The sequence below is a fragment of the Podarcis erhardii genome (assembly GCF_964252035.2).
Source record: "Podarcis erhardii genome assembly, chromosome: 2".
Lineage (NCBI taxonomy): Eukaryota > Metazoa > Chordata > Lepidosauria > Squamata > Lacertidae > Podarcis > Podarcis erhardii.
In genome coordinates, this window is record NC_138498.1 from 10,309,641 (window position 1) to 10,336,034 (window position 26,394).

At 46.4% G+C, this 26,394-nt stretch overlaps 3 protein-coding genes across 6 annotated transcripts in view; 1 reads left to right on the forward strand and 2 right to left on the reverse strand.

Annotated features, from left to right (window-relative positions):
• The first annotated feature begins 2,420 nt into the window (after nucleotides 1-2,420).
• LOC309334591 (uncharacterized protein) lies at nucleotides 2,421-7,935 on the forward strand. 4 transcript variants are annotated; one of them, XM_081849053.1, is made up of 3 exons: nucleotides 2,421-3,145; nucleotides 6,186-6,298; nucleotides 6,982-7,935. In XM_081849053.1, exons 2-3 carry the CDS (start codon nucleotides 6,223-6,225, stop codon nucleotides 7,785-7,787), a joined length of 882 nt encoding a protein of 293 aa, XP_081705179.1. In that variant the 5' UTR covers nucleotides 2,421-3,145; nucleotides 6,186-6,222; the 3' UTR covers nucleotides 7,788-7,935. The 4 variants fall into 4 exon arrangements, with proteins under 4 accessions (XP_081705179.1, XP_081705180.1, XP_081705178.1 ...); XM_081849054.1 differs by having other exon boundaries at nucleotides 2,421-3,072; nucleotides 6,183-6,298; XM_081849052.1 differs by having other exon boundaries at nucleotides 2,422-3,141; nucleotides 6,183-6,298.
• A 2,400-nt stretch (nucleotides 7,936-10,335) lies between these two features.
• Nucleotides 10,336-18,923, reverse strand: PFDN5 (prefoldin subunit 5). The gene is made up of 6 exons (XM_081849091.1): nucleotides 18,767-18,923; nucleotides 15,534-15,636; nucleotides 15,102-15,133; nucleotides 13,077-13,151; nucleotides 10,881-10,986; nucleotides 10,336-10,771 (listed from the first exon to the last, which is right to left on the reverse strand). Exons 1-6 carry the CDS (start codon nucleotides 18,836-18,838, stop codon nucleotides 10,692-10,694), a joined length of 468 nt encoding a protein of 155 aa, XP_081705217.1. The 5' UTR covers nucleotides 18,839-18,923; the 3' UTR covers nucleotides 10,336-10,691.
• Nucleotides 18,924-21,982: 3,059 nt separating this feature from the next.
• ESPL1 (extra spindle pole bodies like 1, separase) overlaps nucleotides 21,983-26,394 on the reverse strand; it is a 41,072-nt gene continuing 36,660 nt past the window's right edge. The window contains exons 26-31 of the mRNA XM_081848920.1: nucleotides 25,910-26,083; nucleotides 24,954-25,058; nucleotides 24,064-24,179; nucleotides 23,669-23,752; nucleotides 23,180-23,338; nucleotides 21,983-22,531 (exon numbers count right to left, since the gene is read on the reverse strand). Of these exons, the coding sequence (XP_081705046.1) occupies nucleotides 22,330-22,531; nucleotides 23,180-23,338; nucleotides 23,669-23,752; nucleotides 24,064-24,179; nucleotides 24,954-25,058; nucleotides 25,910-26,083 (840 nt within the window). The 3' untranslated portion in view covers nucleotides 21,983-22,329. The remainder of the gene's footprint in view (nucleotides 22,532-23,179; nucleotides 23,339-23,668; nucleotides 23,753-24,063; nucleotides 24,180-24,953; nucleotides 25,059-25,909; nucleotides 26,084-26,394) is intronic.

Below are 26,394 nucleotides of genomic sequence, written 5' to 3' on the forward strand. Positions count from 1 at the left end.
TGTGCCCTCCATCTTTCCCAACATCAGGGTCTTTTCCAGGGAGTCTTCTCTTCTCATGAGGTGGCCAAAGTATTGGAGCCTCAGCTTCAGGATCTGTCCTTCCAGTGAGCACTCAGGGCTGATTTCCTTCAGAATGGATCGGTTTGTTCTTCTTGCAGTCCATGGGACTCTCAGGAGTCTCCTCCAGCACCATAATTCAAAAGAATCAATTCTTCGGCGATCTGCCTTCTTTATGGTCCAGCTCTCACTTCCATACACCCCCTTAGGAGCCCACATACTTGTGTGTTCATGCTGAGTCCTGGTTTGGCTTAGTGTGCAAACCAAGCCCATAACACGCCCCTTGAAGCATTTCCACCCTTAAATTGAGTACATTTAAGGCATATGGATTATGGCAGAGGTCATGCTTCAAACACCAGCGTTGGAAGCATACAGGAGCTAGAGTAAACAGCAGTGTGTATACCGCCTCTGTCATCTCCATTAAATCCAGTGGGCCTACTTGTGTGTAAAATTTAGTCGACTTCCACCCTTTGGCAGGTACATTAATAGGTGGTGTTTACTCTGGAGGAATTAATGCAGAGTGCCACAATGTCCCTCACATTGCTTCCACTGAAATTTATGAGACTTTCTTCCATATGATCCGGGATGCTATGGTACACACATCCTGTCAATGGCACCCTTAAATTATTTCAAATCATGGACTTACAGGGGCCCCCTCTGCAGACCACAAATATTAAATGTAAAGGTAAAGGTACACCTGCCCATACGGGCCAGTCATGACCGACTCTGGGGTTGCGTGCTCATCTCGCTCAAGAGGCCGGGAGCCAGCGCTGTCCGAAGACACTTCCGGGTCACGTGGCCAGTGTGACAAAACTGCTCTGGCGAGCCAGCACCAGCGCAGCACACGGAAACGCCGTTTACCTTCCTGCTAGAAAACGGTGTCTATATATCTACTTGCACTTAGGGGTGCTTTCGAACTGCTAGGTGGGCAGGAGCTGGGACAGAACGACGGGAGCTCACCCCGCCACAGGGATTCGAACCGCCGACCTTACGACCAGCAAGTCCTAGGCCCTGAGGTTTTACCCACAGCGCCACCCGCGTCCCACCACAAATATTACACTATTTTTATTCAGTGTATGGCAGGGTAAGCCAGCCCTCCTTTGCTTAAGGGCCTTGGGCTTAAGTACACGAAAACCCTACGCAATATATTTTGGCACCTGAGGTGAACCACTGTAATAAAAAAAATTAAGGTCTTATCTATATAATAAATGTTCATAACTGTACCATGCAAGCACGTACATAGATCAGAACAGGAAGACTGTCCTGAAACCATTTTGACTCCCAAACTGACCAAATGTTTTCTCTGCAAGGAGGGAGAGGGTCAGGGAACCTTCCCACTGTCTCAGGAATTGAGTAATCACCATCTCAAAGGAATGGCCAGACTACCAGGAAACCCAATCAGATAAGGCATTATCAGATAACCTGGCAGACAGGAAAAACAACAACATTCAAATTTCTGTTTCAGACCACCTTTAGTGTGATGTAGGTATGATGTTTGTGGGGGTGTGGTCTTGGGTTACACCCCTTCTGTGATGTATGTATGATGTATGGAAAGGGGGTCTTGAGCTTCAGAGCAGGGAATTTAAAATGTCTATATAAGGGCAGGCACACCTTGGTTCTGGGTTCCTCCTCCTCTCCTGCGTGTGAGGGGAGCACCCTGTTGCAACAGATCAGTAAAGATCAGGCTTACTAGCTGCTTTGCTTCTCAATATTCTCTGGATGGCCTCTGTTATTTTCTCCTACCAATAGGGAACCCACGGGGTCTTGGATACGCCATAAGAGGAAAAGGGCAGAATTTGTTTGTTGTTGCTGTTTACTCATTTAGTCGTGTCCGACTCTTCGTGACCCCCTGGACCAGAGCACGCCAGGCACTCCTGTCTTCCACTGCCTCCCACAGTTTGGTCAAACTCATGCTGGTAGCTTCGAGAACACTGTCCAGCCATCTCGTCCTCTGTCGTCCTTCTCCTTGTGCCCTCCATCTTTCCCAGCATCAGGGTCTTTTCCTGGGAGTCTTCTCTTCTCATGAGGTGGCCAAAGTATTGGAGTCTCAGCTTCAGGATCTGTCCTCAGGGCTGATTTCCTTCAGAATGGAGAGGTTTGATCTTCTTGCAGTCCATGGGACTCTCAAGAGTCTCCTCCAGCACCATAATTCAAAAGCATCAATTCTTCGGCAATCAGCCTTCTTGATGGTCCAGCTCTCACTTCCATACATCACTACTGGGAAAACCATAGCTTTAACTATACGGACCTTTGTTGGCAAGCTGGTGTCTCTGCTTTTTAAGATGCTGTCTAGGTTTGTCATTGCTTTTCTCCGAAGAAGCAGGCATCTTTTAATTTCGCGGCTGCTGTCACCATCTGCAGTGATCATGGAGCCCAAGAAAGTAAACTCTCTCACTGCCTCCATTTCTTCCCCTTCTATTTGCCAGGAGGTGATGGGACTAGTGGCCATGATCTTCGTTTTTTTGATGTTGAGCTTCAAACCATATTTTGCGCTCTCCTCTTTCACCCTCAATAAAAGGTTCTTTAATTCCTCCTCACTTTCTGCCAGCAAGGTTGTGTCATCTGCATATCTGAGGTTGCTGATATTTCTTCCGGCAATCTTAATTCCGGCTAGGGATGCATCCAGCCCAGCCTTTCGCATGATGAATTCTGCATATAAATTAACAGATCTCAGACGGCTGCTGACCTCCCCATCCCTAACGGAGAAGAAACTCGCCCACCTGCTTTCCCGACGGCATCTTTCACCCTTCAGGGTGCGTCTATATAGACACCCCACTTTCCTTTTCAAGAAAGCTGATTTCCTAGGACAACACCGCCCCCCTCCCCATCTCTTAACCATAGAGCTAGCAATACCTCCCTCTTCCTAGCGATCACCAGGAAATACAGCGGCGTAGAGGAGGTGGAATAGGGGATTAAATCTAACTGGGACCTTCCTGTTCCCAGCAGCCCCCTGATCTGAGAGTTGAGCTGGAGTGAAATCGCTGCCGTGGCTCAGCCTCCTTTCTCTTCCCTAAGGTGGGGGTGGTGTCTGGAAAAATAAAAATAAATCAGAACGGGTTACCTTGCTTCCTTCATCTTCCCAGGGCAAGTGAGTTTGAACCGAGGGATCTGCGGGGGGCGGGGGGGAGATACCGGGAAAGGGGGGGGGAATCGTTGTATTTGCAAGATTTGCAAGCGGAATTGGCAAGATTTGCAAGGGGAGCATCGCCAGGCACGACCCTCCCTCCCTCTGCAAACCGCATCCCCAGTGGGCAGCATTGCGCCCCTTTTTTCACTTTGCAAAAGACTTTGCATGCTTATTATTGATCAGGTTTCTTCCCTGCTTGCCACCCTTAGTGAGTTTCCTTGTTCTTCCCATTGCTCCCGTCTCTCTCTCTCTCTCTCTCTCTCTGTCGTTCTCACGTCGGTGCAATCTCGAAATGGTTCCCTCTCTCCGGGGATGTGGCATCGCGGCTCAGATCTGCAGGATTTCGGGGTCCGGCTGGCCGCCGATTGTCCCCCCCCTCCTTCCTCCACCACCTGCTTGCTCGCCTCTGCCCCCAATGACATTGCTCGATCCCAAGATGGCCACCTCGGGCGAGACAGAAAGCTGTCATTTTCAAAGTTGCGGCTCCGGGGGTGCAGCGAGGCATCACTGCGGGGCATCAAGTTTAGAGGTTTCCGGGGCTGAGAAAGGCGGCCGTGGGGGTGGGTCTTTATCTTCCTGAGCGGTGCAAAATGGGGAGTGGGGGTTTGGGGTACGGGAAGGTGTTGTAGGTTGGTTTTTAACTTTAGACGACACTATTCAAAGCTCTCTCCAAGTATTGCGGCTAGCAGATTTATTGTGGCATGAGCGCAACAGCCACGTGATTGCTCTTTGTATTTGTTTTTGTGTGTGCAAGGAGCTTACATGGCCGTTCCTCTGTAATATGTTGTTATAAGGAGGGTGCTGTGGGTTAAACCACAGAGCCTAGGAATTGCAGATCAGAAGGTCGGCGGTTCAAATCCCCACGACGGGGTGAGCTCCCGTTGCTTGGTCCCTGCTCCTGCCAACCTAGCAGTTCGAAAGCACATCAAAGTGCAAGTAGATAAATAGGTACCACTCTGGCGGGAAGGTAAACGGCGTTTCCGTGCGCTGCTCTGGTTCTCCAGAAGCGGCTTAGTCATGCTGGCCATATGACCTGGAAGCTGTACGCTGGCTCCCTCGGTCAATAAAGCGAGATGAGCGCCGCAACCCCAGAGTCGGCCACAACTGGACCTAATGGTCAGGGGTCCCTTTACCCTTTATCTTTTATAAGGATAGTTAGGCATTAGTGGCCTGATTTTCATTTTTATTGTTACTAAGTCCGCATGTGCAACAAGCTTATTATTATTTCATTTTCATTGTCACTAGGTCCCCATGTGCAACAAACTACAAGTTTCTTCTTCTCATTATCATCATCATTCTTTTGCCCTCATCTCCACCCCCCCCCCCGATGATCTTCTGGTTGACTGGATTCATATTGTGGGAGGCTTACCGTTGGCAGCATTTTTTAGAAAAGGAATATGCTCACCAGTAGTTTAATTACATGGCTGCAATCCCATGCAGTTTCTTGGCAGTGAATCCTGCCAAACACAATTGGTCTTAATCCATTGATTCAGCGGTTAAAGTTGCCTTTGGATACAGCAGTAACTCTGAAGCACATTTTCTTGGGAGGTTGCATGCATACCGGGCGGGAACATAACTCAGCGGGAGAGCATATGCTTTTGCATGCAGAAGGTTCCTGTTTCAATCCGGGACAATTAAAAGGGAAGTGGGCGAGGGGGGAGAAGCACGTTTTGGGGGGGAGACCTCCTCTCCCTGGCATCTGCAGGAAGGGTTGGGAGAGAAGTCTGCCTAAAACTTTGTAGAGCCGCTGCCAACCAGTGTAGGCAGCATTGGGCTAGATGAGCCGATGAATGATGGGTGCAATTCATCTGGTATTTTATTTGAATGGTTCCTTTTGGCTCCTCCCTTGTTAAATAATAAAAGTGGAACAGCAATTAAGGTTTAAGTTGTATACTAGTCTTCCCCTGTATCTTTTCAGCAAATGCTGGGCTGGTAGCACTGAACCCTGCTTCGGGGCCCTGCACTACAATTCCCATCTTCCCTGACTGTTGGCTATACTGGCTGGGGCTGATGGGAGTTGGAATCCAACATCCGTGGAGGGACACAGGTTCTCCATCCTTGGTCTACACCACTGCTGTAGTTTCAGAACAAAGTACCGTATTTTTCGCTCTATAGGACGCACCGGAACATAGGAGGGGGAGAACAGGAAAAAAAAAATTCTCCCCCTTTCTGCTCAGCCCCCTTCAGCGAAGCGGCAGGAGAAACAGAGCCCCTTCCATTTCTCCTCCCGCTTCGCTGAAGGGGCGCTACCCAGAGAGGGAATACAGCGAAGCCTGGAGAGCGAGAGGGATCGGTGTGCACCGACCCCTCTCGCTCTCCAGGCTTCAGGTGGCTATCCGCAAGCCTTCGGAGCGCAGCGGGAACTCCTGCTGTGCTGGAACTCCTGCTGTGCTCTGAAGGCTTGCGGATAGCTGCCTGAAGCCTCCGGGAGTTCCCGCTGCGCTCCGGGGGCTTCAGCGAAAGCAACACAAAGCCTCCAGAGTGCGGGGGGAGCTCTCCCTCTGCGCTTCGGAGGCTTCGCATTGCTATCGCTGAAGCCAAGGAGCCTGCATTCGCTCCATAAGACACACACACAATACCCCTGGAACATATTTTCAAGGTTGGGGCTCAAACCCTGAAACGTGTTGAGGCACTACAAAAAGAGTGTTGCTGAACGTGTGCAGAGTGCATTTTGGTCACTGCTGAGCAGGGTGGGCTTTACAGGCCAGGGCTTTTAGATCAGAGCGTGCAATTTTGTGAAGCCTTGGCACTTTTTGGTCTTCCCAAGTGGAGGTCATAGATTAGCAGAGCTAGATAGGCCTCGCTTTACCAGCATGGCTCCCACCAGAAGACAAGAGACAGCATGGCTTGTTAGTCAGAGGAGAGGCTGAGCGATCTCAAGCTGTAGAGAATTATGTTCCCTTTCGCCCAGTACTGCTTCTTTGTGAACATCTGTTACCACCTCCAGAAATGCTTGATACTTCCTCTGATTTTTCAACTCTCTTCATTCCACCCATAGCAGTAACATTCTGGCTTGAAGGAGGAAAAAGCTCTTTGAGATGGACTGTGAAGACCCAGCTCGTGTGGAGATCCACAACTCAAATGATGGCGGGATTGTACGGAGAGTCTACGTAGGTGAGATGCTTGGCCCAGTTTCACATCCTTGTGTGAATCCTATTATTGTTATTACAACATTTTTATTACGCCCTGGTCTAAACCACTGCGCCTAGGGCTTGCCGATCGGAAGGTCGGCGGTTTGAATCCCCGCAACGGGGTGAGCTCCTGTTGCTCGGTCCCAGCTCCTGCCAACCTAGCAGTTCGAAAGCACGTCAAAGTGCAAGTAGATAAGTAGGTACCGCTCTGGCGGGAAGGTAAACAGCGTTTCTGTGCGCTTACCGCAAGTAGATAAATAGGTACCGCTCCAGCAGGAAGGTAAACTTGAAGTTGAAATGTAGAATAGGGTCATGGGCAAACACACTAGCTATCATTTTGGTGTTTAGCATGCAGACAGGACAACCACTGGCAAGTTTAAACCAAACCAGCTTTTCTTGGCCACTTAGGGAAAATAGTAGGAATGGTGCAATAAAACTATGCCAAATGGGAGAAATTATACAAACTATCATAATAAATGCGGGTTGCACCATTAGCTTTTTCATAACAGGAGCAGGTGTGTGGCTGTTTTTAAACTCGGCCCTGGTGGGTTCCCATTTTTGAAAGCCTCAAACTTAAAGACCCATTCTTCTGACTTCTGGGGATCAGCTTGTGGGTCTTGGTGCATTGCTCCTGTGGCTGATCTATGTGGCTCTTTTCCCCTACAGCTGACAAAAGTGAAGATGATCTGGAGCATGAGACCATCCAATCCAGCATTCAGCATGGACAGTCCAACTGGAAGGCAAATTCCCAGCAGGAAGGATCAGCAGTGGACCAGCAGGGGAGCCCGCTAGCCCCTGACAGCTATGGTGAGGGGGCGGTTGCCGCTGCAGTGGTCTCGCGCTCCACCAAGCAGCGCCCCTTCATCTGCAACGAGTGCGGCAAGAGCTTCAGCCACTGGTCGAAGCTGTTGCGGCACCAGCGCACGCACACCGGCGAGCGGCCCAGCACCTGCACCGACTGCGGCAAGAGCTTCTCGCAGAACTCGCACCTGGTGCAGCACCGGCGCACGCACACCGGCGAAAAGCCCTACGTCTGCCGGGACTGCGGCAAGAGCTTCAGCTGGAGCTCCAATCTCATCCAGCACCAGCGCATACACACGGGAGAGCGCCCTTACACGTGTGGGGACTGTGGGCGCAGCTTCACCCAAAGCAAGAACCTGGCCAAGCACCGGAGGACGCACACGGGTGCCCGGCCGTTCCGCTGTCCGGAGTGCGGACGGGGCTTTGCGCACACGGCCGGCCTGGTCAAACACCAGCGCCTGCGCCACGACACGGACTCTCCCATCGGGCACCCTTGCCCGGAATGCGGGCAGCGCTTCCGGGCACCTTCCGAAGTGGAGCGCCACCGCGTGGCTCACCATGGCGTCGCCCCCTCGGAGCCCTTCATTTGCGTGGAGTGCGGAGAGTGTTTCACCAAGAGAACCACGCTCATCCGCCACAAGAGAGTGCACAAGCCCATCTTTGTGCGTTGAGGCTTTTCGTTCCCCCGTGCGGGAGAGGAATTCCAAACATCGATGCCCAGGCTTGCTGCCTGAAGACTACAGGTTGGGGTCCGAGGTGACTCTGGACTGCAACCTGGGTGTCGCTTGGCCAGGTCAAAGGCCCTGATGGGGCCAACGTACAAAAAGCCACTGGGTGGAGGAGGGAAGAAGAAGAGAAGACAGGGCTCAGAAGAGGAGGAGGAGGGAAGAAGAAGAGAAGACAGGGCTCAGAGCTTGGATTTCAGGCCCTTGTCGGGAGACTGGTTGCAGCCCATTCTGCCTGTGGAGCAGAATGAAAGCGGAGCACAACTAACTCACCTGCTGAGAATCTACAGGCCCTGGACCCTCCTCCTGTACATACAATGTGTGTTGCGGGGGGGATTCTTTAGTTAGAAGCCATAATAGAAAACCTTCAAGGGGAGGGAGGGGGAAGAGATCCAGTCAGCAAGTCTCCCTGAGACTTGGATGGAAGAAAGAATTCAGACGAGGAAGCATCTCGCAGCAGAACTGAGTTGCCTCAGGGAAGGAGCATGGACCATTGGGGCAGGGGAAATTGGACGGCGGTTGAGGAGGGGACAGGGAGATTGAACAAAACCTTGTGAAATAAAAGTTTTGTGTATCTCCTGATCTCAAAGTGCCAAACTCGTTCTTTCTTTCAGAAGTTTGCGATCGAACAAGGGCAGTTCGAGAGACCAAGGTAGGCAATGTGGCGGAATGGGAAGATGGACCAAATTCTGAACAGGAGATGAACAGCACTGATAAAAAGGCCACTCACTGGGAGATTGTGGTGGCTGATGGGCTGTACAGAAGAAGAAAAGGAGACTATGGACTAGAAGACGTTTAAGCCCAACAAGAGAACATAGCAAGTCTTCTTTTTTTTGCAGTGCAGGGTACAAACTGGACATCTGGGGAAGAACGTACTTCATTTTAAAGCTGTTCCTTGTGTTTATGGCTATGGATGCTAGTTATGCAAAAGACAGTTTTCATAGATAGGTCTTGATCTTCCCAGCCTCCTCATGTTCCTCTCCTGATAAATACTTTTTGCATGCCCACATTTCTCTACCTATCACTATATTACTACAAGCATACTTTATCAACTACAGTCAAGCAAAAACTGCAGAGGATAGACCTCTACAATAGTAGTAACAGTATTATCTGGCCTATAAGTGAGTTCTTCAGATGCTGAGGGTTCCTGCAGGGGAGGAAAGTTGTTGTTTCCCCCCCTATAAAATGAAACATCTTTGCTTTCTGGTTTCCTGAGAAAACTTACAAATAGTTCATCACACAGGGAGACAAGTGAGTGAGAGGTATACAGATTCAGGCTGCTGATACAACTACGATACGTCTCTATATGGAGGAGATAGTACTAAGCATGCTTTAGGTTTGCAGGCTGAAAGTGTTAGGGCTTATTGAATTCTATGGCTGCATTTGGATATAGCTCAACCATGGTTTAATGCAGAGACAGGGAAGCTGAGGCATTCCAGATGGTGTTGGACTCCCAGTTATCATCATCACTGACCACTGGCCATGCTGGCGTAAGATGATGGGAGTTGAAAGTCCTAACTGGAGGCCCATAGGTTTAGCATTAACGGAATGAACTTCAAGAAGCCTGGATGTTCCTCGCCCTCTGGGCTGAAGCAAGTAAGCTTCATAAACTTTGAGAGAAATTCAACATAGTGCTATGGCAATCATTCAGACAGTGCAAGCATTTCAGCTTTCCAGATGGAACAACCCCCACCCCCATGCTGTTCTGGGAGCTCTCCACCCAGCCAATTTGGGGAAGAGGGGGCAAAGGCACTGGTGCTTGTGGGATTTGTTATATGAGTGCGCCCCTAAGGGTCTTAAGTTTGCTTCTTTCAACTAATCATTGTTACAATTAACTAGTTTGTCCGGGTTAAGATGCCACGGATGGTTGTACCTATTCTAAAACAGAAACAAAAAGCTTCTAGACTCCTCGATGCTGCAGCAGAGGATAAGGGGGGGGGGGGAAGTATGTGAGTCCAAAGCTTGCAGTGTCTTGTAATGCTAGGCAAACCAGCCCTATTGGATTTACTTTGGAATAAATATGCTTATGACCACACTAAGAGGGCCTTCTCGGTAGTGGCGCCCGCCCTGTGGAATGCCCTCCCTTTAGATGTGAAGGAAATAAGCAGCTATCTTATCTTTAAAGGACATCTGAAGGCAGCCTTGTTTAGGGAAGTTTAATATTTAATGCTGTACTGTTTTTAACATTTGATTGGGAGCCGCCCAGAGTGGCTGGGGAAACTCAGCCAGATGGGCAGGGTATAAATAAATAAATTATTATTATTATTATTATTATTATTATTATTATTATTATTATTAAGATACCTAGTGAATGTACAATCCAGTACTCAGCCCTAGGATGTAGACATATTCTCCCTCAATAGCATTTCACACATATATCTGATTAATGCTATTTGCCCAAGATCTAAAGAGGTTGACCGCTGCTCACTTCTATTTCCCAGTTCCTTGCCTTCGCCTCCCATTTCTGAAGATCACACTAGTGGGTCCACACACATTGTATTTTCTCTCATCCTACCAGTTTATTTTGTACAATTCCATTTACAAGTGACAAAAATTCCCCACTGGGCTTTAAAAATGAAAGGCCATCTCATGTCACAATCAGCAATACATAACAACCACCCCAAGAATAAAACTGGCGAAAGCCCGTCGCCTTAAAAGGATGGGATCCTCAAAATGGTCATTGTTCCCATAAAAGATTTTGTTATATCACAATCCCGTATTTATTAAAGCAACTAACGCCCCACCCCCTCAGCTGCACAGCTGAATGGATAGCTGCATCCTGGGGCAGCAAAATTGGGTTTACATCACAAAATGGTGAACTGTGAAGGCATGTGTGTGACCAGTGTTTTGCTAGGCCTTTGTTGCGGCTGCCTGTGAGGTCCCCGCTGCTGTTAGTTGCTGAATCTTATGGCTCATCATCTCTATTACAGCTGCAAAAGAAGAAACAAAGAAGAGTAAAGAACTTCACCCCAGCCACAGCTGCTCGGATCAAAATGGAGCCTCACCAATTCCAGGGCTTTGCCTGCCATCAGGCCTCACCTTGCTTCATTGCGTGCTTCTCCTGGAGCGCCGGCTGGATTTTCTCCATCTGTTTTGTCAGGAAATCAATCTTCCTCTTGAAGAAATCTTTGGCGTCGTCCACTGACTGCAACATCAAATGCAGTTGGTGGATATCATCAAAACAGCTTTCTAGACAACGGGTGCTGAGCCAGACCCTTAGGAGGCATATTCAAAACAATTTTAAATTCTCCAATCTGGTGCCCTTCCAAATGCTGTGGACTACAACTCCCACCAGCCCCAGCCAGCAAAGGATGATGGGAGCTATAGTCCAACAACATACAGGAGGCCTGACTTAAACCCTTAACCAGTCTGGCGTGCTCTGAATCTTTTATACTTGCACCTGCCATAAAGTCTATCTCTTTGGATATATGAAACCCCTGCTAAGAAATTTTACTAGTCTTCCTGGAACTGTTTGGCCTTCTCTTTCAAATTTGTCAGACATAATGCCCAAAGAGGAACATTTGTTCCTTTTCAGGTTAGGCCTATTCCAGTAACAAGTCTATTCAAGGGCCATTTCATATTTGATGCCGGATGGTGTAGTCACTATTAAAAAACATGGATCTATCTTAAAATGTTGAAAGGGCCCATGACATCAGCTCCCCAGCAACACAGAGTGAATCCATACTATTGGACCAATCCACACTGGAATCCATTTACCAATCTTATAGAGACAGCCAGAAAAAAAAAACAATGGGCAGAATTGAGCATCTGCTGGGACCAAAAACTGTTGAGGAGCCCATTGTTGGTCCCCAACTCCATTTTTCTTACTAATTCTTCTTACTATTCTCCATTTTTTTTACTAATTCCCATGGAGGGAATGTGCTCTTCCAGGCACACTAGCAGCACAAATCTATAGGCATAGATATTACATACAAAATGAAAGCCTCCTCCTTGACAGAATTCTATTTTAATGAACTGAATAGAGCCAAAGTTTTATGAGTCATTGGCGGTAAGAGAGTGTGTTTCTGTATGAACTTAATAATGCTTAGTTTATTTTTTTAGCTGTTATTTTGTTAATATTGTTATATAGGTTATAAATGCCTGGCTGATTTGTTAATCATATAATATGACTTATGCTGTTACTGTGATTCTTAGCTTATTTTCTAATTGCTGGTTTGTTAATACTGTAATTGTTTTGTTAATTATATTATATGATTTAATAATAATAATAATAATAATAATAATAATAATAATAATAATAATATCTTTATTGTCATTGCCCCCTCTCGGGGACAACGAAATTACTTGGCTGCTCCATCCACCCAGGTAGGGCACTCCACTCAAAATCAGAACAACTATAAAAACACTAATTAAAACAATACAGTATAATACAGCAAGGAAGATTAGATGACTTTCAAAGTCCAGGTTTCCCATTCAGGGCCGAGATCGCTCTGGAGAAGAAGCTGTTCTTGAGACGGCTCGTTCTTGTCTTCATCGTCCTGTATCTCCGTCCCGACGGCAGGAGCTCGAAGAGACAGTGACCAGGATGCGATGGATCTTTTACTACGTCCAGTGCCTTCCTATGGCACCTTGTGGCATAAATCTGCTCTAAGGTGGAGAGTGGGCAGCCAACAATGCTCTCTGCTGCCTTAACAACTCTGCACAACGCCATCCTGTCCTGGGTAGTACAGCTTCCGTACCACACACATAAGCTGTAATTTATGCTGTAATTGTGAGGTTTTATTATGTTATTCTTGTTTATTGTTTTGTAAGCCACTTTGGGGGTTCATTTGAATGGAAAAGCAGCAGAGAAATGCAATCCATCAAATCAAAACAATCATATTTGTCAAGAAATCCCTTTCCCTGATTTCTGATTCAAATCCCCTGTTTATGAAGTGGTTATACAGTGGTATGGGAATGCAATTTGTACATTCTCAATGACATTGCCTCCCATCCCGTGGCCCAAATACACATGATGGGAAATGTGACAAAGATAAGCCTGATAAGCCTCCAGGGCCCCTCAAAAACTCATCCATATTGAGAGCCCCGTAAAAAACCGTCCATTCAGGCAGAATACCAAAATCTGCCTTGAGAACGGTTCAACTCAACCCAACAGTTCAAGGCAGAAAGTACTGGAGCATTAGACCACGGCAGGCCCCAACGTTTCACATGAACTCAAACCATGCAGCTGCTTTAATAAGAATTCCACGTGAATCTCAAGAACGGATGCCTTACCTTTTCTACATAGTAACCTGTTCCTACATCTATCAAGACATTAGCAACATCGGAAAGCTTCCCAGGAACGTACATCTGTGAGAGAGGTTAAGGAAACGCAGAAGGAACAGGGAGGAACCATGTGACATGCAGGTAACCCACAACCTGTGTGTGGCTCTTCCATGTGGACCACACGGATGCCCAAGCTACCATGTGCTAGACTGATGTCTTACCAACGGACTGGATGACAGCCAATACATAAAAGCTCAATCCAGACAAGACTGGATATTTTACCTTGATTGGTCAACAGCAGCCCAGTGAGCTGTTTTAGCCTGAAGATGCAAATGATCTTTAAGCCTGAGGTTGCAGCACCACATGATACAATGAGGTTTAAGTAAGCCGGCTGCAGTTGGATATTTTACATATGTCATAATGGAGACTTGAGTGTCCATGATACGATGAGGTCACAGCTGTAAGCTGACATCACTGACACTCAAGTCTCCATTATGACACATGTAAAATATCCAACATTATTAAAGGCATGAGTTGTCAAAACAATTGGGGATACAGTTCCCAAGGGGTGCCTTTTCCAACTGCAGCCGGCTTACTTAAACCTTTCAACTTTGGTTTAAATAAATGCATAGCACTTATTCCAAAACCAATCATTTGTCCAAAAACAGCTGGGATAGTAGGACAAAAATCAAGAACCACGGGGAATAGGAGTATGCAAGTGCTGAAGATAAAAAATCCAGGTGGCCAGCGCAAGATGTACCTGCTCAACCCAGTTGCTGAAAAACTCCCAAAGGCTAAAGCCTTTTACAGTGGTGCCCCGCAAGACGAACGCCTTGCAAGACGGAAAACCCGCTAGACTGGCAGAATCCGAGACCTGGGAGAGAAAGCAGTGGAAGAGGATTGGAAGAAATTTAAGGACTACCTACAAAAACACTGTAAACTATATGAGTGCTAAGAAGGATGAGAGATTTGAAAATAACAGGGCACCATAAAGTTAGTTGAAAAGATTATGAGAATGAGTGAATTTTATGAGAAAAATAAATTTTGAATAAATATCATGTCAAAATTAAGTATTTAAGACCTAGATAAAAATATTCAAAGTTAGGGACAAAATATTGGAAATGTGTACAATAAGAATGGAAATAAGGTGATAAGTTGCTGGCTAAAGTTTTATAAATCTGGAACGTAGGAGTGAGAGATGTGAGGAAGTCCAAAAATGAAGAAAAGATGGTTATTATAAGATGTTAAATTTTATGTTTGTTTCTTTTTTGTTTGTTCTCTGTTTATTCCGTTTTTTCTCTTTACTGTATTAACAAAACTTTTAATAATTTTTTTTTTTTAAAGGAAAACCCACTAGACGAAAGGGTTTTCCGTTTTGGAGGCGCTTCGCAAAACGAATTTCCCTATGGGCTTGCTTCGCAAGACGAAATGTCTTGCGAGTTTTTCCAACTTTTTTTTCCTTCTCCCCCCTTTTTTCTAAGCCGCTTATCAGCTGATCTGCTAAGCCGCTAAAAGCCGCTAATAGCGCTAATCCGCTAATCTGCTAATGGGCTTGCTTCACAATACGAAAAAACTGCTAGACGAAGAGAATCGCGGAACGGATTCTTTTCGTCTTGCAAGGCACCACTGTACTCTGAATCATGAAACGGGCTCCAGAGAGAACTATGAGACGTTTACACTCTTCTAATAAGGTATCTCCACAAATGTGGTCGCAGATTAGAGGATGGAAGGATTCTATGAGAGATGTTGCTCCCTGAAAAGTTTTATGCCAGGGCTCGGGAGCCTGTGGCTCTCCAGATATTGTTGGACTCCAACTCCTTTTAAGCCCATCCAACAAAGCCAATGGTTAGGATGATGGGAGCTGTAGTTCGGCAACATCTGCAAACCACAGGTTCTCCGTGCCTGTTCTAGACACTTTGTGGCAGATTAATCCAACAGTCAAATTATAGGAAAAGAATGGCTGCTTAAGGGAGAAAGGTTTTGCGCCGTAGACTGTCCTGCTGCTATACCACCACCATCTTGAGGAAAGGATACAGAGCTGGAAAGTGGGACCAGTAGCTCTTTACCTGATGAGACAAAAATATAGGACTTTTACATTACAGAGCATCTCCACAATAATGATTTGTCAAAGTCAGAATCCAATTGTGCCATGTAATTTATTGGTTACTTTTGTAAAACATAAAAAACACACATCTGAGTTGAAGGAACTACCATTGAGCTCCTTCATATCATCTTTCATACCATTTTCTAAGAAACCACAGTAAGGTATGTTTCACTCATATTCTAAGGAGTGGAACAAGGAAGATATTTGACCTAAAGTTAACACAATCATTATACCGTACATCACTACTAACTTTTAGTATTTGTGTCAACGTTCTGCATTTTCATTGTTGTAACTCACTTTGAATTCCTCTTTTTAGGGGGCAGGGAAGCAGGATATAAATTTTAAAATATAAAGTCACTTGCCTTCATTGGTTTTATTCAAAACCGTCAGACAGTCCTTGGCTTCCACATATTTTGTCTGCACCACCTTAAGTTGCGCAATGGATGAAGAAAGGAACTCCACTTCCTATAGAAGGCATACAAAAATCAAGGCTCAGCATCAAATAACTTTGCTGCCACCAGGGGCCACTATTCTACTATAAGTACTACAGTGGTGCCTCGCAAGACGAAAAGAATCCGTTCTGCGATTCTCTTCGTCTAGCGGTTTTTTCGTCTTGCGAAGCAAGCCCATTAACGGCTTAGCGGATTAGCGCTATTAGGGGTTTAGCGGCTTTTAGCGGCTTAGAAAAAGGGGGGGGGGAAACCCCGCAGGAACTCGCGAGACATTTTCGTCTTGCGAAGCAAGCCCATAGGAAATTCGTTTTGCGACGCACCTCCAAAACGGAAAACTCTTTCGTCTAGCGAGTTTTCCGTCTTGCGAGGCACCACTGTACAAACATTACTCTAGTAATGGTGGGATAATGCTTCAGTGAAACACCAACTGCTCCCATCAAAAAGCCCTGTAAGCGTTGCAGGACACTCACAAAGTTCTGCAATCACTTGGAGGAGGGGAAAGACTACAAAGTGAGGGGGGTGATTCATCCCTCACTTCCCAATCTCTTAACAGGAAGATAACATCAAAATGTTGTAAGGATAACTGAATAGCAGAAGACAATGAAGACTGAGGCTACCTCATCTTACCATAGCATCACAAACCAGGTCAAGGAAGTGATAAAAAAAAGAAAGCATGCATGTACTACACAAATATTTGCAAGGGATTTAATCGCCACAGGAAAGAGGTAGGTAGGTTACAAAAAAATCTAAAGTTCATGGAGATCCAATCTTATTCAAAGCCCTCTGCTTCAAAAGCAGTACGGTACTCCTGAAAGTAAGGTAAAGGTAAAGGGACCCCTGACCATTAGGTCCAGTCGTGGCCGACTCTGGGGTTGCAGCGCTCATCTCGCTTTATTGGCCGAGGGAGCCGGCGTACAGCTTCCGGGTCATCTGGCCAGCATGACTAAGCCACTTCTGGTGAACCAGAGCAGCGCACGGAAACGCCGTTTACCTTCCCGCCGGAGCGGTACCTATTTATCTACTTGCACTTTGACGTGCTTTCGAACTGCTAGGTTGGCAGGAGCAGGGACCGAACAATGGGAGCTCACCCCGTCGTGGGGATTCGAACCACCAACCTTCCTAGGCTCTGTGGTTTTAACCCACAGCGCCACCCACGTACCCTCCTGAGAGTAGGGATACCCAGCTCCCCTGAGGCCCAGATCCTGAGCTTCACAGGATGATGAGGCAGGAAGCTCAGAGGCGTCCACTAAATGCTGCTCAAGTGAAGAATTTAGCTTTCTCTTCCCACCCCCCAACCCTTGATTCTGGCCCTTCTCCCTTCCACTGGAGACCTTGCAAAAAGGAGGAATGACTCTTAACTGTCAGAAATCACTTCCTGATGTTTAGCAGGAATCTCCTTTCTCGTTGCTTCAGGTTGTGGCCTCTGGAGCAAGCTCGCTCCATCCTCCATGTGACAGCCCTTGAGATATTTGAAGGTGGCATTCCTAACTCCTCTCGGTCTCTTCTTTTCCAGGTTAAACATACCCAACCTCCCTCAACCATTCCTCATTTTGCAAGACCCTCGATCGTCTTGATTTGCCCTCCTTTGCTTCTAAGCATCTTTCTTAAACTGTGGTGCCCGGAATCGGACACAGCTGTTCCAGGCGTGGTCTGACCCAAGGCAGAATAAGAGCAATCCCATGACTTCCCTTGATCCCCAGGGCACTATATTTCCGCTGAGGCGGCCTGGGATAGCATTGGCCTTTTTTGATGGGGTGGTGCGATTACAGTGGTACCTCAGGTTAAGAACTTAATTTGCTCCGGAGGTCCGTACTTAACCTGAAACTGTTCTTAACCTGAAGCACCACTTTAGCTAATGGGGCCTCCTGCTGCTGCCGCCCGATTTCTGTTCTCATCCTGAAGCAAAAGTCTTAACCCGAGGTAATATTTCTGGGTTAGCGGAGTCTGTAACCTGAAGCGTCTGTAACCCGAGGTACCACTGTATTCTTGTTTGAATTGTGACCCTGTGATAGGAATTTTATGGTCTTAGATATATGGCAATGTTCACAACCACATGTACATAGATCAGCACAGGAAAGCCAACCTGGAACCATTTTGATTCCTAAACTGAGCAAATGTTTCTCTGCATGGTCAAAATGGAAAAGCCTCCCCATTGTCTCTTCCTTCACAAATCCTGTCTTAATCTGTGTTTGAATAAAGGTGTGAGCCTGTGACCTGGCCCAGGAAATAAGTATTTTACCACTACAAAAGAATGGCCAGGCTCCCCAGGAAATCCAATCAAGTAACCTGCCAGACAGGAGATAAACAAGGACAAGAGAAAAACAACATTTAAATTTCTGTGATGTAGGTGGGATGTATCTGAGGGGTGGTCTTAGGTTACACCCCTTCTGTGATGAATGCATAATGTTTCTGGGGGTGGTCTTGATCTACAGGGTGGCAATTTCAAAAGTCTTTATAAGGCCTTGCACGCCATTGTTCTGGGTCCTCCTCCTCTCCTGCGTGTGAGGGGAGTACCCTGTTGCAACAGATCAATAAAGATCAGGCTTACTAGCTGCTTTGCTTCTCAATATTCTCTGGTTGGCCTCTGTTATTTTCTCCTACCAATAGGGAACCTATGTAAGGACTCTATATGGGCTCTTGGATACCCCATAAGGGAAAAGGGCAGATTTTTATTTACAACAACCCAAACCTTAATGGCAAATTAACAGCACCCATGCATTTTTTATGTATTTTGTTTTCTACAGGACACACTGCTTTCAAAACACTGGCATAAATGGAACCTGTAAGACACACTTGAATTTTCCCTTGTCATTGGGGCATTTCAAAAATGCCTCAAATCGAGTGTGGGGAGCCTGGCGGTTGGGACTCCAACTCCCATCACCCCCGACCACTGGCCAAGCTCGCTGGGGCTGATGGGAGTCGCAGTCCAGCAGAGCCTTGGAAGGTGGGGGGGGGCTTTTTTGTGGGGCGGGGAGAGGGAGGCACAGGTTCCCCATCTCTGCCCCAAATCCCCGATTCATTCCCTCAGGCGCGGCCGCCCCACCTCCCCTCTCCCGCCTCAGGCTACTTTGAGCGGGAAGCGGCCGGCCGTTCATTCCCCACTCGCCCCTCTCGCCCCCAGTCGCGAAGGCTCGTTCCCTCACCTGGTCCAGCTGGTTCTTCAGCACCTCCAGCTGCGGCAGCGAAAGCTCCGTGATGTTCACCTGCTGCGCCATCTTGGGAGGCGAGGGGGGGAAAGGCGCCCTCTCCAGCCGGCGGAGTCTATGATCAGTCCGCCTATTGGGACTCGGCACCTACCGGAAGCTCCGCCCCGCCCCGCCCCCCTAGCAACGGCCAAAGAGGGAAAGAGCCGGCCGGCAATGCCGCGCGCCACCCTCACTTCCGGTTGTATGTCGGCGCCCTTCTCTTGCGGGGCGAGAGTGGCGAAGAGGCTGCATAGAGAATTTATGTAAGGATGTCCAGGCCCGGCCCGGTGATTCGGCTCAAAGTTGTTTTGCTCCGTTGGACGAATCTGTTTCTTAATTTTGTTAAAATCAGTTAAAAGGGAGACTGGGGCGGGAGCTTGTGACTTTGCAGATAAAAGGGAGATGAGTTGACACTCTAAAAAAGGCTGCCTAACAGGCAGAACAAAATAAAAAAAAATTCCTTCCAGTAGCACCTTAAAGACCAACTTAGTTGGTCTTTAAGGTGCTACTGGAAGGAATTTTTTTTTATTTTGTTTTGACTATGGCAGACCAACACGGCTACCTATCTGTAACAGGCAGAAGATCATGGCCACTGGGCCCATCACCTCGTGGCAAGTAGAAGGGGAAGAAATGGAGGCAGTGAGAGAGTTTACTTTCTTGGGCTCCATGATCACTGCAGATGGTGACAGCAGCTGCGAAATTAAAAGACACCTGTTTCTTGGGAGAAAAGCAATTACAAACCTAGACAGCATCTTAAAAAGCAGAGACATCACCTTGCCAACAAAGGTCCGTATAGTTAAAGCTATGGTTTTCCCAGTAGTGATGTATGGAAGTGAGAGCTGGACCATAAAGAAGGCTGATCGCCGAAGAATTGATGCCTTTGAATTCTGGTGCTGGAGGAGACTCTTGAGAGTCCCATGGACTGCAAGAAGATCAAACCTCTCCATTCTGAAGGAAATCAGCCCTGAGTGCTCACTGGAAGGACAGATCGAGAAGCTGAGGCTCCAATACTCACGAGAAGAGAAGACTCCCTGGAAAAGACCCTGATGTTTGGAAAGATGGAGGGCACAAGGAGAAGGGGACGACAGAGGACGAGATGGTTGGACAGTGTTCTGGAAGCTACCAGCATGAGTCTGACCAAACTGCGGGAGGCAGTGCAAGACAGGAGTGCCTGGCATGCTCTGGTCCATGGGGTCCCAAAGAGTCGGACACGACTAAACCACAACAACAGGCAGAAATCCCACAGCACTGTTTCTTCATGATGGGGTGGTGCGACTATTCTTGTTTGTGATCCAAACTTTAATGGTGAACTAACAGCACCCATGCATTTTTTAAAACCATTGTGTATTTTGTTTTCTACAGGACACACTGCTTTCAAAACATTGGAATAAATGGAACCTGTAAGACACACTTGAATTTTTCCTTGCCATGGGGCATCTCAAAAATGCCTTTTTAAAAAAAGTCATCTTAAGCTCTAGTTTGTTTTGGGACGGGGCAGGCATGCATGCTTCAAAGCATTGTCACCATAGGAAGTTTCTAGGCCTGCCCGCCTCTGATTTTTACACCAGTGCCTGTATATTTTCTCTTAACTCGTGGAGAAATTCCACTATTTGTGACCCAGAATCTGAATAATCAAATCAGGAGGCCCTTGGGCAACTCATTGTTGGATGAGGTGGAGTTTTCTTCCATAATCTTAACTGTAAAAGGTAGTTTTAGTTGTGTTCAATGAAGCCTATTTGTAAGAACATAGTTGTAGGGTGCCAAATCTCAATTTATCTATGCTAACCCTCCAGGAACTGCCAAAGGAAAACAATTAAAACCAAGCAATACAAATATGAACAGGGGCATGGAAATAAAATGACTTTTCATGTACTGAGTGGTTAATACTTTAGTATGTCCATTTCTGTTTTTCGAATGGAAATGGGGGGCGGGGGGGGGGGGGCTTTGGTGTTGACTGAAGCTCAGCTTTGAGATGCTTTGTAATATAACTGCATGTAATATAACCTGTCATTTACAGGTTAAGGTAAGCAGTACACTCCATAATACAACAGCCTTTCCCAAGCTGGTGTCCTCCAGATATTTTTAGATTACAACTCCCTTCGACCCCAGCCTGTGTGACCAGTGATCATAGAGAATGGATGCCCTCATATAGAGGGTTACCAGGGTTTTATAAAACACACACACACACACACACTTTGCATGCCTCTGACATTCAAGGTTGGTTCTGGTGCTAAGCTCCAGAACTATTCTTCACCCTGTAACTACTAACCCTCATCAAGGAAAGTAGCATTTAAATTCATATCAAAATCGAACACAAGACATTTGATTACTAGAACACTGTGATACATGAGAGAAAAGGATCACCTTCATTATTCTTCCAGACATCCAATATTCTTTCAAAACATCCCACACATGTTGTGGCTATAGTAAAAATATCACACATCTCTCTGGGATGCAAGTTGCATTCCTAATGGTGGTACTGGGGGGCAATTTATGTTTCCTGGTCCTTGTCTGTGTGCAGGTAACTACTAAATCATTTGTAACAGAAGGTTACATAGCACAGAATTATTCAATATCCTAGTGCAAAACCTGGGGACTATCAAGGGAGCTCAATTTTACATTTGTAAAGCAAACTCTGGAAGTGCCTAACTATCTGCTGAGAAAAATACATTTATTCTAGAGCTTTTGAAATGAAGCAGCTTGGTTTCTCTGGTGGTCTGGGGCACACCTACAATAAATCTAGGAAGTGTCTATACAGCTCTGTGCTCCCAATTCTGTAGACAAAACCGTGCCTAAGGTTAGTATTCTTTAAAAGGTTCTGCACCAAGATAACCCAGATTATGACTTAATGTGGGAACCTGTATGCAACATTCTTCATTTTTGTTGTTGTTGCTATTTTTGTTTTAAACTGTTCAGTGTAATTCTCCTGTTCTGCTCATCATGGTGAGGGGTAAGGAGAAGATGATGTGGGGGTATTATAAACCCACAAGAGAAGATAGATAGGCATGCACTAGCTGCTTGGGTCAAACTAGAACAGAATATTAAACCAGCATGGTAAATCCATGTTCAATTTTAGGAAGACTTCTAGGAATCATCAGCCAGCACTAGATTTTTGGCACCTGTTCCAAGCTTAATCAGTCGTCCACACACACACCCCGGCAAACCTTCACACACTTTGTTATAACTTTTATTCAGGCTTTGAAACATTAAAATACAAATCAATTTTAAAATAACTTAATCGCTGGAAATGCAAACTGTACACTGTGCAAACGCTACATATTGCAAAGAGCAGCAGCTTAACTAGGAGCATCCCCTGTAAAGGCAGTGCAGACTTTCCACTGAAGGTCAGGCAAGGTAGTTGGTGACCAACCCAGCTTGCATAAGGCCAGATATTTTATCCTTCTCCCCAGCAGCAGTTTCCATTTAAGGCAGTTCAGCGTTTACAACAACAAAAAATAGTAATTTGAGTCCTTTCAAATCCCCCCCACCAGAAACCAGGTATCATGCTTTTGCCCTGTTTTCTACTGCAGAGACACTGGTAAGCCATAGGCTATCGGGGCAGCACCAATCATATATTTGAGTCTGGGGGCATGGCGGGACTGTATGACATATTGGAGGAATGGAGCTCCTGAACCTGCCTTGAGCCAGTTCTTCAGAAGTGCTTCCATGTAGCGATCGATGTCTCGGTCAGTCACATCCCAGAGGTTACCCAGCACTAGGGGACTAGGGGTTGAGGGAGAAGGAGAGATCGATCACATGTACAGGTCATTAAAAATATCCAGGATAAAAATCCTGTTTATATAATAGGTGTCCAAACAAAGCATGGAACTGCTCTCTTCCACAGAAAGCACTAGGGAAAATTATGCCATGGGCTTCATTGCCCCAGGCAAAAATTTTTTCAGAGGCAGCAACCCATTTTCTCTTTCCTCTATCCCTTTCTCTCTCCCTAACAGTTAGGCTGAGAAAAAACTCTTTTCTTCTGGGGATGGGGAGCACAAGGTTCTGGGGAAGATATAAAAGGCATGGTAGGCCACCACAGGCTCACAGGCTAGGGGTCCCTCTGGTCTAGGGCCAGAGCTGGGCCATTCAAATATTGTTCAACTGCAGCTTCCATCAGCCTAAGCCAGAATGGCTTGTCAGGAATGTCAACAGCTGCAGTCCAGTAACATCAGGAGGACCTCATGTTCCTTTTCTACCACTGGTCTAGGACCAGAAGCATGGAACCATTTGGGCTCCATGGGCCAGATCCTTATAAGATCTGCCTCCTGGGCAGAATTTGACAGGTGGGTGGAGTCCCCCCCCCCCCGATGCAAGTATTGCTGACTCATTTGTTAAAGAGAGGCAGGGCCAGCAAAGGATCTGGTAACTTACCAGCCTGCCATGAGGAACCGGAGGACAGCACCAGTTCCCTCCAGGTTGCCCTGCACTGCTAGGACAGCACTGCTGCAGCCGAAAAGAAGAGCCACGGCCCTGCAGTCGACTCTCAGGATGGTGTCCACAAAACGGGCCCCAGCACCATGCCCAGCATAGCTACAGGAAGGAAAGAACCACAATAAAGTAAAATGAAACACAAGCCCACTTGGACCAGAAGCATAACTTGATTACCCTTGGGGTCCCTTTCCAACTCTTGATTATTTGATCTTCTTGATTGCACAAGAAGAGCAAAGAGCAAAACAGAGGAGAATACTGCTCAGGCGTCATGTCAATACAGACACAAAATGTGTTGGTCCTACCTCAATAGTTATGAGTTAAATTTGTCAATTGCCCCCAAGCAGCATGCTTTCTTGTCACCCAATTAAATCAAGGCACCAGCCTTCTCCATCACAGGCTTAGGCAGCACTACACGATGTATGTACTCACATATAGAGATCGCGTTCTTCAAGAGCTGACGGCACTTGGTCTGCACTGGGACTCTCTCCTACCACTCCTGTCCATCCAGGCTCACTACCAAGCAATTGCCGGGGGTGGAGGGAAGAAACATTAGACAGTTACTAAGAAGGGCACTTTGTCTAGCACCAGGGTTAGGGCAGCAGATTGGACTACAGTTCTCACAATACCTAGCCCTTATGCTATGTTGAGCTGATGGGAGTTGAAGCCCAACAAAATCTGGATAGCTACAGATTCCCCATCCTTGGTCAAGCAGACTTTGTAAATTCCGGTGGACCCCAAATCAGCCTCCTGGTAACCTGTGTGGGGAAATCTGGCTTCCAAAAGACCTCTGCGTGACTTGTGCACACATGCAGATAATTAATTACCTCTGAAACCAGTCTTTGAACATTCTCTCCGTCCCAGGAAGGTTTGTGTGTGGATTCAATACATAAAAGGTGTTGCTGCTGTTGACACCGCGGTTCAGGATAGTGTCTTCCTGATACTGTTAAAAGCAGATCAGAAAAACAGCTTTATTAGATGGGATAAAGGCAGAGGTTTTGGTACAGGGAAAAGATTTCAGCCTGCAAAGGTTTTTGCTAAATGTAGCCTTGGTACAATGAGTGTGTCATCTCCAGGGCCAGAAGGGGGGGGGGGGGTTGAGAAGAAGAGTGAATACCAGGCTCTCTGCTCCTTCCCATGACTAGCAACAACCTGAAGTCACCCCATTAAATCTGCAAGCTGACTTAACACAAAACACAGAACTAAGCTTCCGAAAGGTGCTGAACTGAAATCTATTAGGAAAAAACACAAGCGCGCAGCCTTGCTTGAATCTAGTCAACTCAATGTCTCATTCAGAATCTGGGGAAAGGGGCCAAGGGATCCTGGATTGAAGCTCAGTTCATCCACCAGCACATGTCTCTCCTCACTTCCTCCAAAGCTTGCGACCTTTGAAAATTAAAACCACGCACAGTGCCCCAGAGACAGATAGCTAGGATCCCTTTGTAGGAAGCAAAAAGCAGCCAAATGTCACCTCTTACTTACCCCGTTTCACAGGTCTTTTAAATAAAGGTCTTTCCTAGCCGTTACTAAATATCCTTTTCGCGAATCACCAAGAAGGCAGACATGGAGCATCGTGCATGCAAAAGCTGCGCTACTTAACAAAACTAACGTTGCCATAGCTATTCAATCCATCTTGAAAAAGGCATAGGATAAAAACTACGTCTGGATCACGCCTTTGTGCTTTCTCGCAGGGCGGGGGGGGGGGGGTTCTTTATACCTTTTTTGTAAGAGAATAGCTGAGCAGGAACCGCAGAGATGGTAACCGGGTCACGGAATGGTTTTTCAAGCATGGCATGTTTTCCCAGGGAAGCTTTTGCAGGTGCTGGGGGGGAAATGATCAGAAATTAAGCCTTGCTCTCCCCTCCGTACTAGAGGGGACTGCTGGGCTCCTTCAATGGAGTAACTTCAGTCTGTGTGGCGGAGGTTGGGGGACATATTCTTTTTTTTTTTAATAGTATTTATTCAAATTTTAAAGATTACAAAGGGAAACAATAAACAATAAAAATAAATACATAAAAATACAAACAATTTAAAAAAAACAGATCAAACCTTTGCATAGCTTTCTTTCCTTTACTTATTTCCTTGACCTCCTCACACCTTCCTTTTTTGTATTCTAGTTCCGTTAGATGTTTCAGCAAATCCTTTCCAGCTTTGTTTTTATCCTAATAATTTATCTTAATATACTGTAATTCTCGTCTTTCACCAATTAATAAATCGATTGTAACCTAATCCTTTATATCATTTCTGCTAAAACCACATTACTTCATTCCAACAACCTTCTAACATTCCTTAATTTTGCAATGTTTCTGTAAATAAACTTTAAATTTTTCCCAATCTTCTTCCACCGACTATAATTCAAGCCCATTAAGGGAAGCCAAGGATGTCTTATCACCAGCCCTCCAACATCTGGCAGGCTGCTTCTGAGCTGCTCCACCAGGAAAAGGAAAGCAATGAGCAGAACCCTCACATGTTGCTGTTGAACGAGCATTTGGGGAGTGATGTTGGGTAGCACAGAAGGTGCAACCGCACCCAACAGACTCCAATTCCCATATAATAAGAGGTGTTGTGTTTCTGATTCTCCCAGGAAAGGTACCCAAGGAGAAGGGACTATGCAAGGTTGAAGGCTATCTGCTCACCTGTCATGTAACTAATGGGGAAACGGCCTTCACTTACTTTATCCAGCACCAGGACCAAGTGGCCACTCGACGCCTGACCAGTACAGGATCCCAGTTTGTCCACTGCCTCCTGCAGACAGTTCTGGGCTCTCTCGGGCTGAGCTGGGTTGAGCCCCTGTGCCAAGCACTGTACATGTTGTGGAGTCAAAAGATGCGAGCCAGTCAGCATGGCCTGGGGGAGGAGAGCAAATGTTAAGATGCAAGGCCATTTTGGACACCCACAACCCCAGTGAGGCGCTGCTATCTGTCACCACAACCATTTGTGCAATTCTTAACTCATTATTTGCTTACTTACAAGCACTTTTAAATCACTCAGTATTTAAAAAGAAAGATTACAAATAAGAGGGTTTTAAATCTCCCAAAGCGGTATGCTGAAATATACATGTAAGCTGTAAAACAGCATCGTAAACACGAAAATTAAGAAATAGCTATTTATTAAGAAATAATTCATTTCTTAATAAAATATTTTAAATGGTAGGGGAA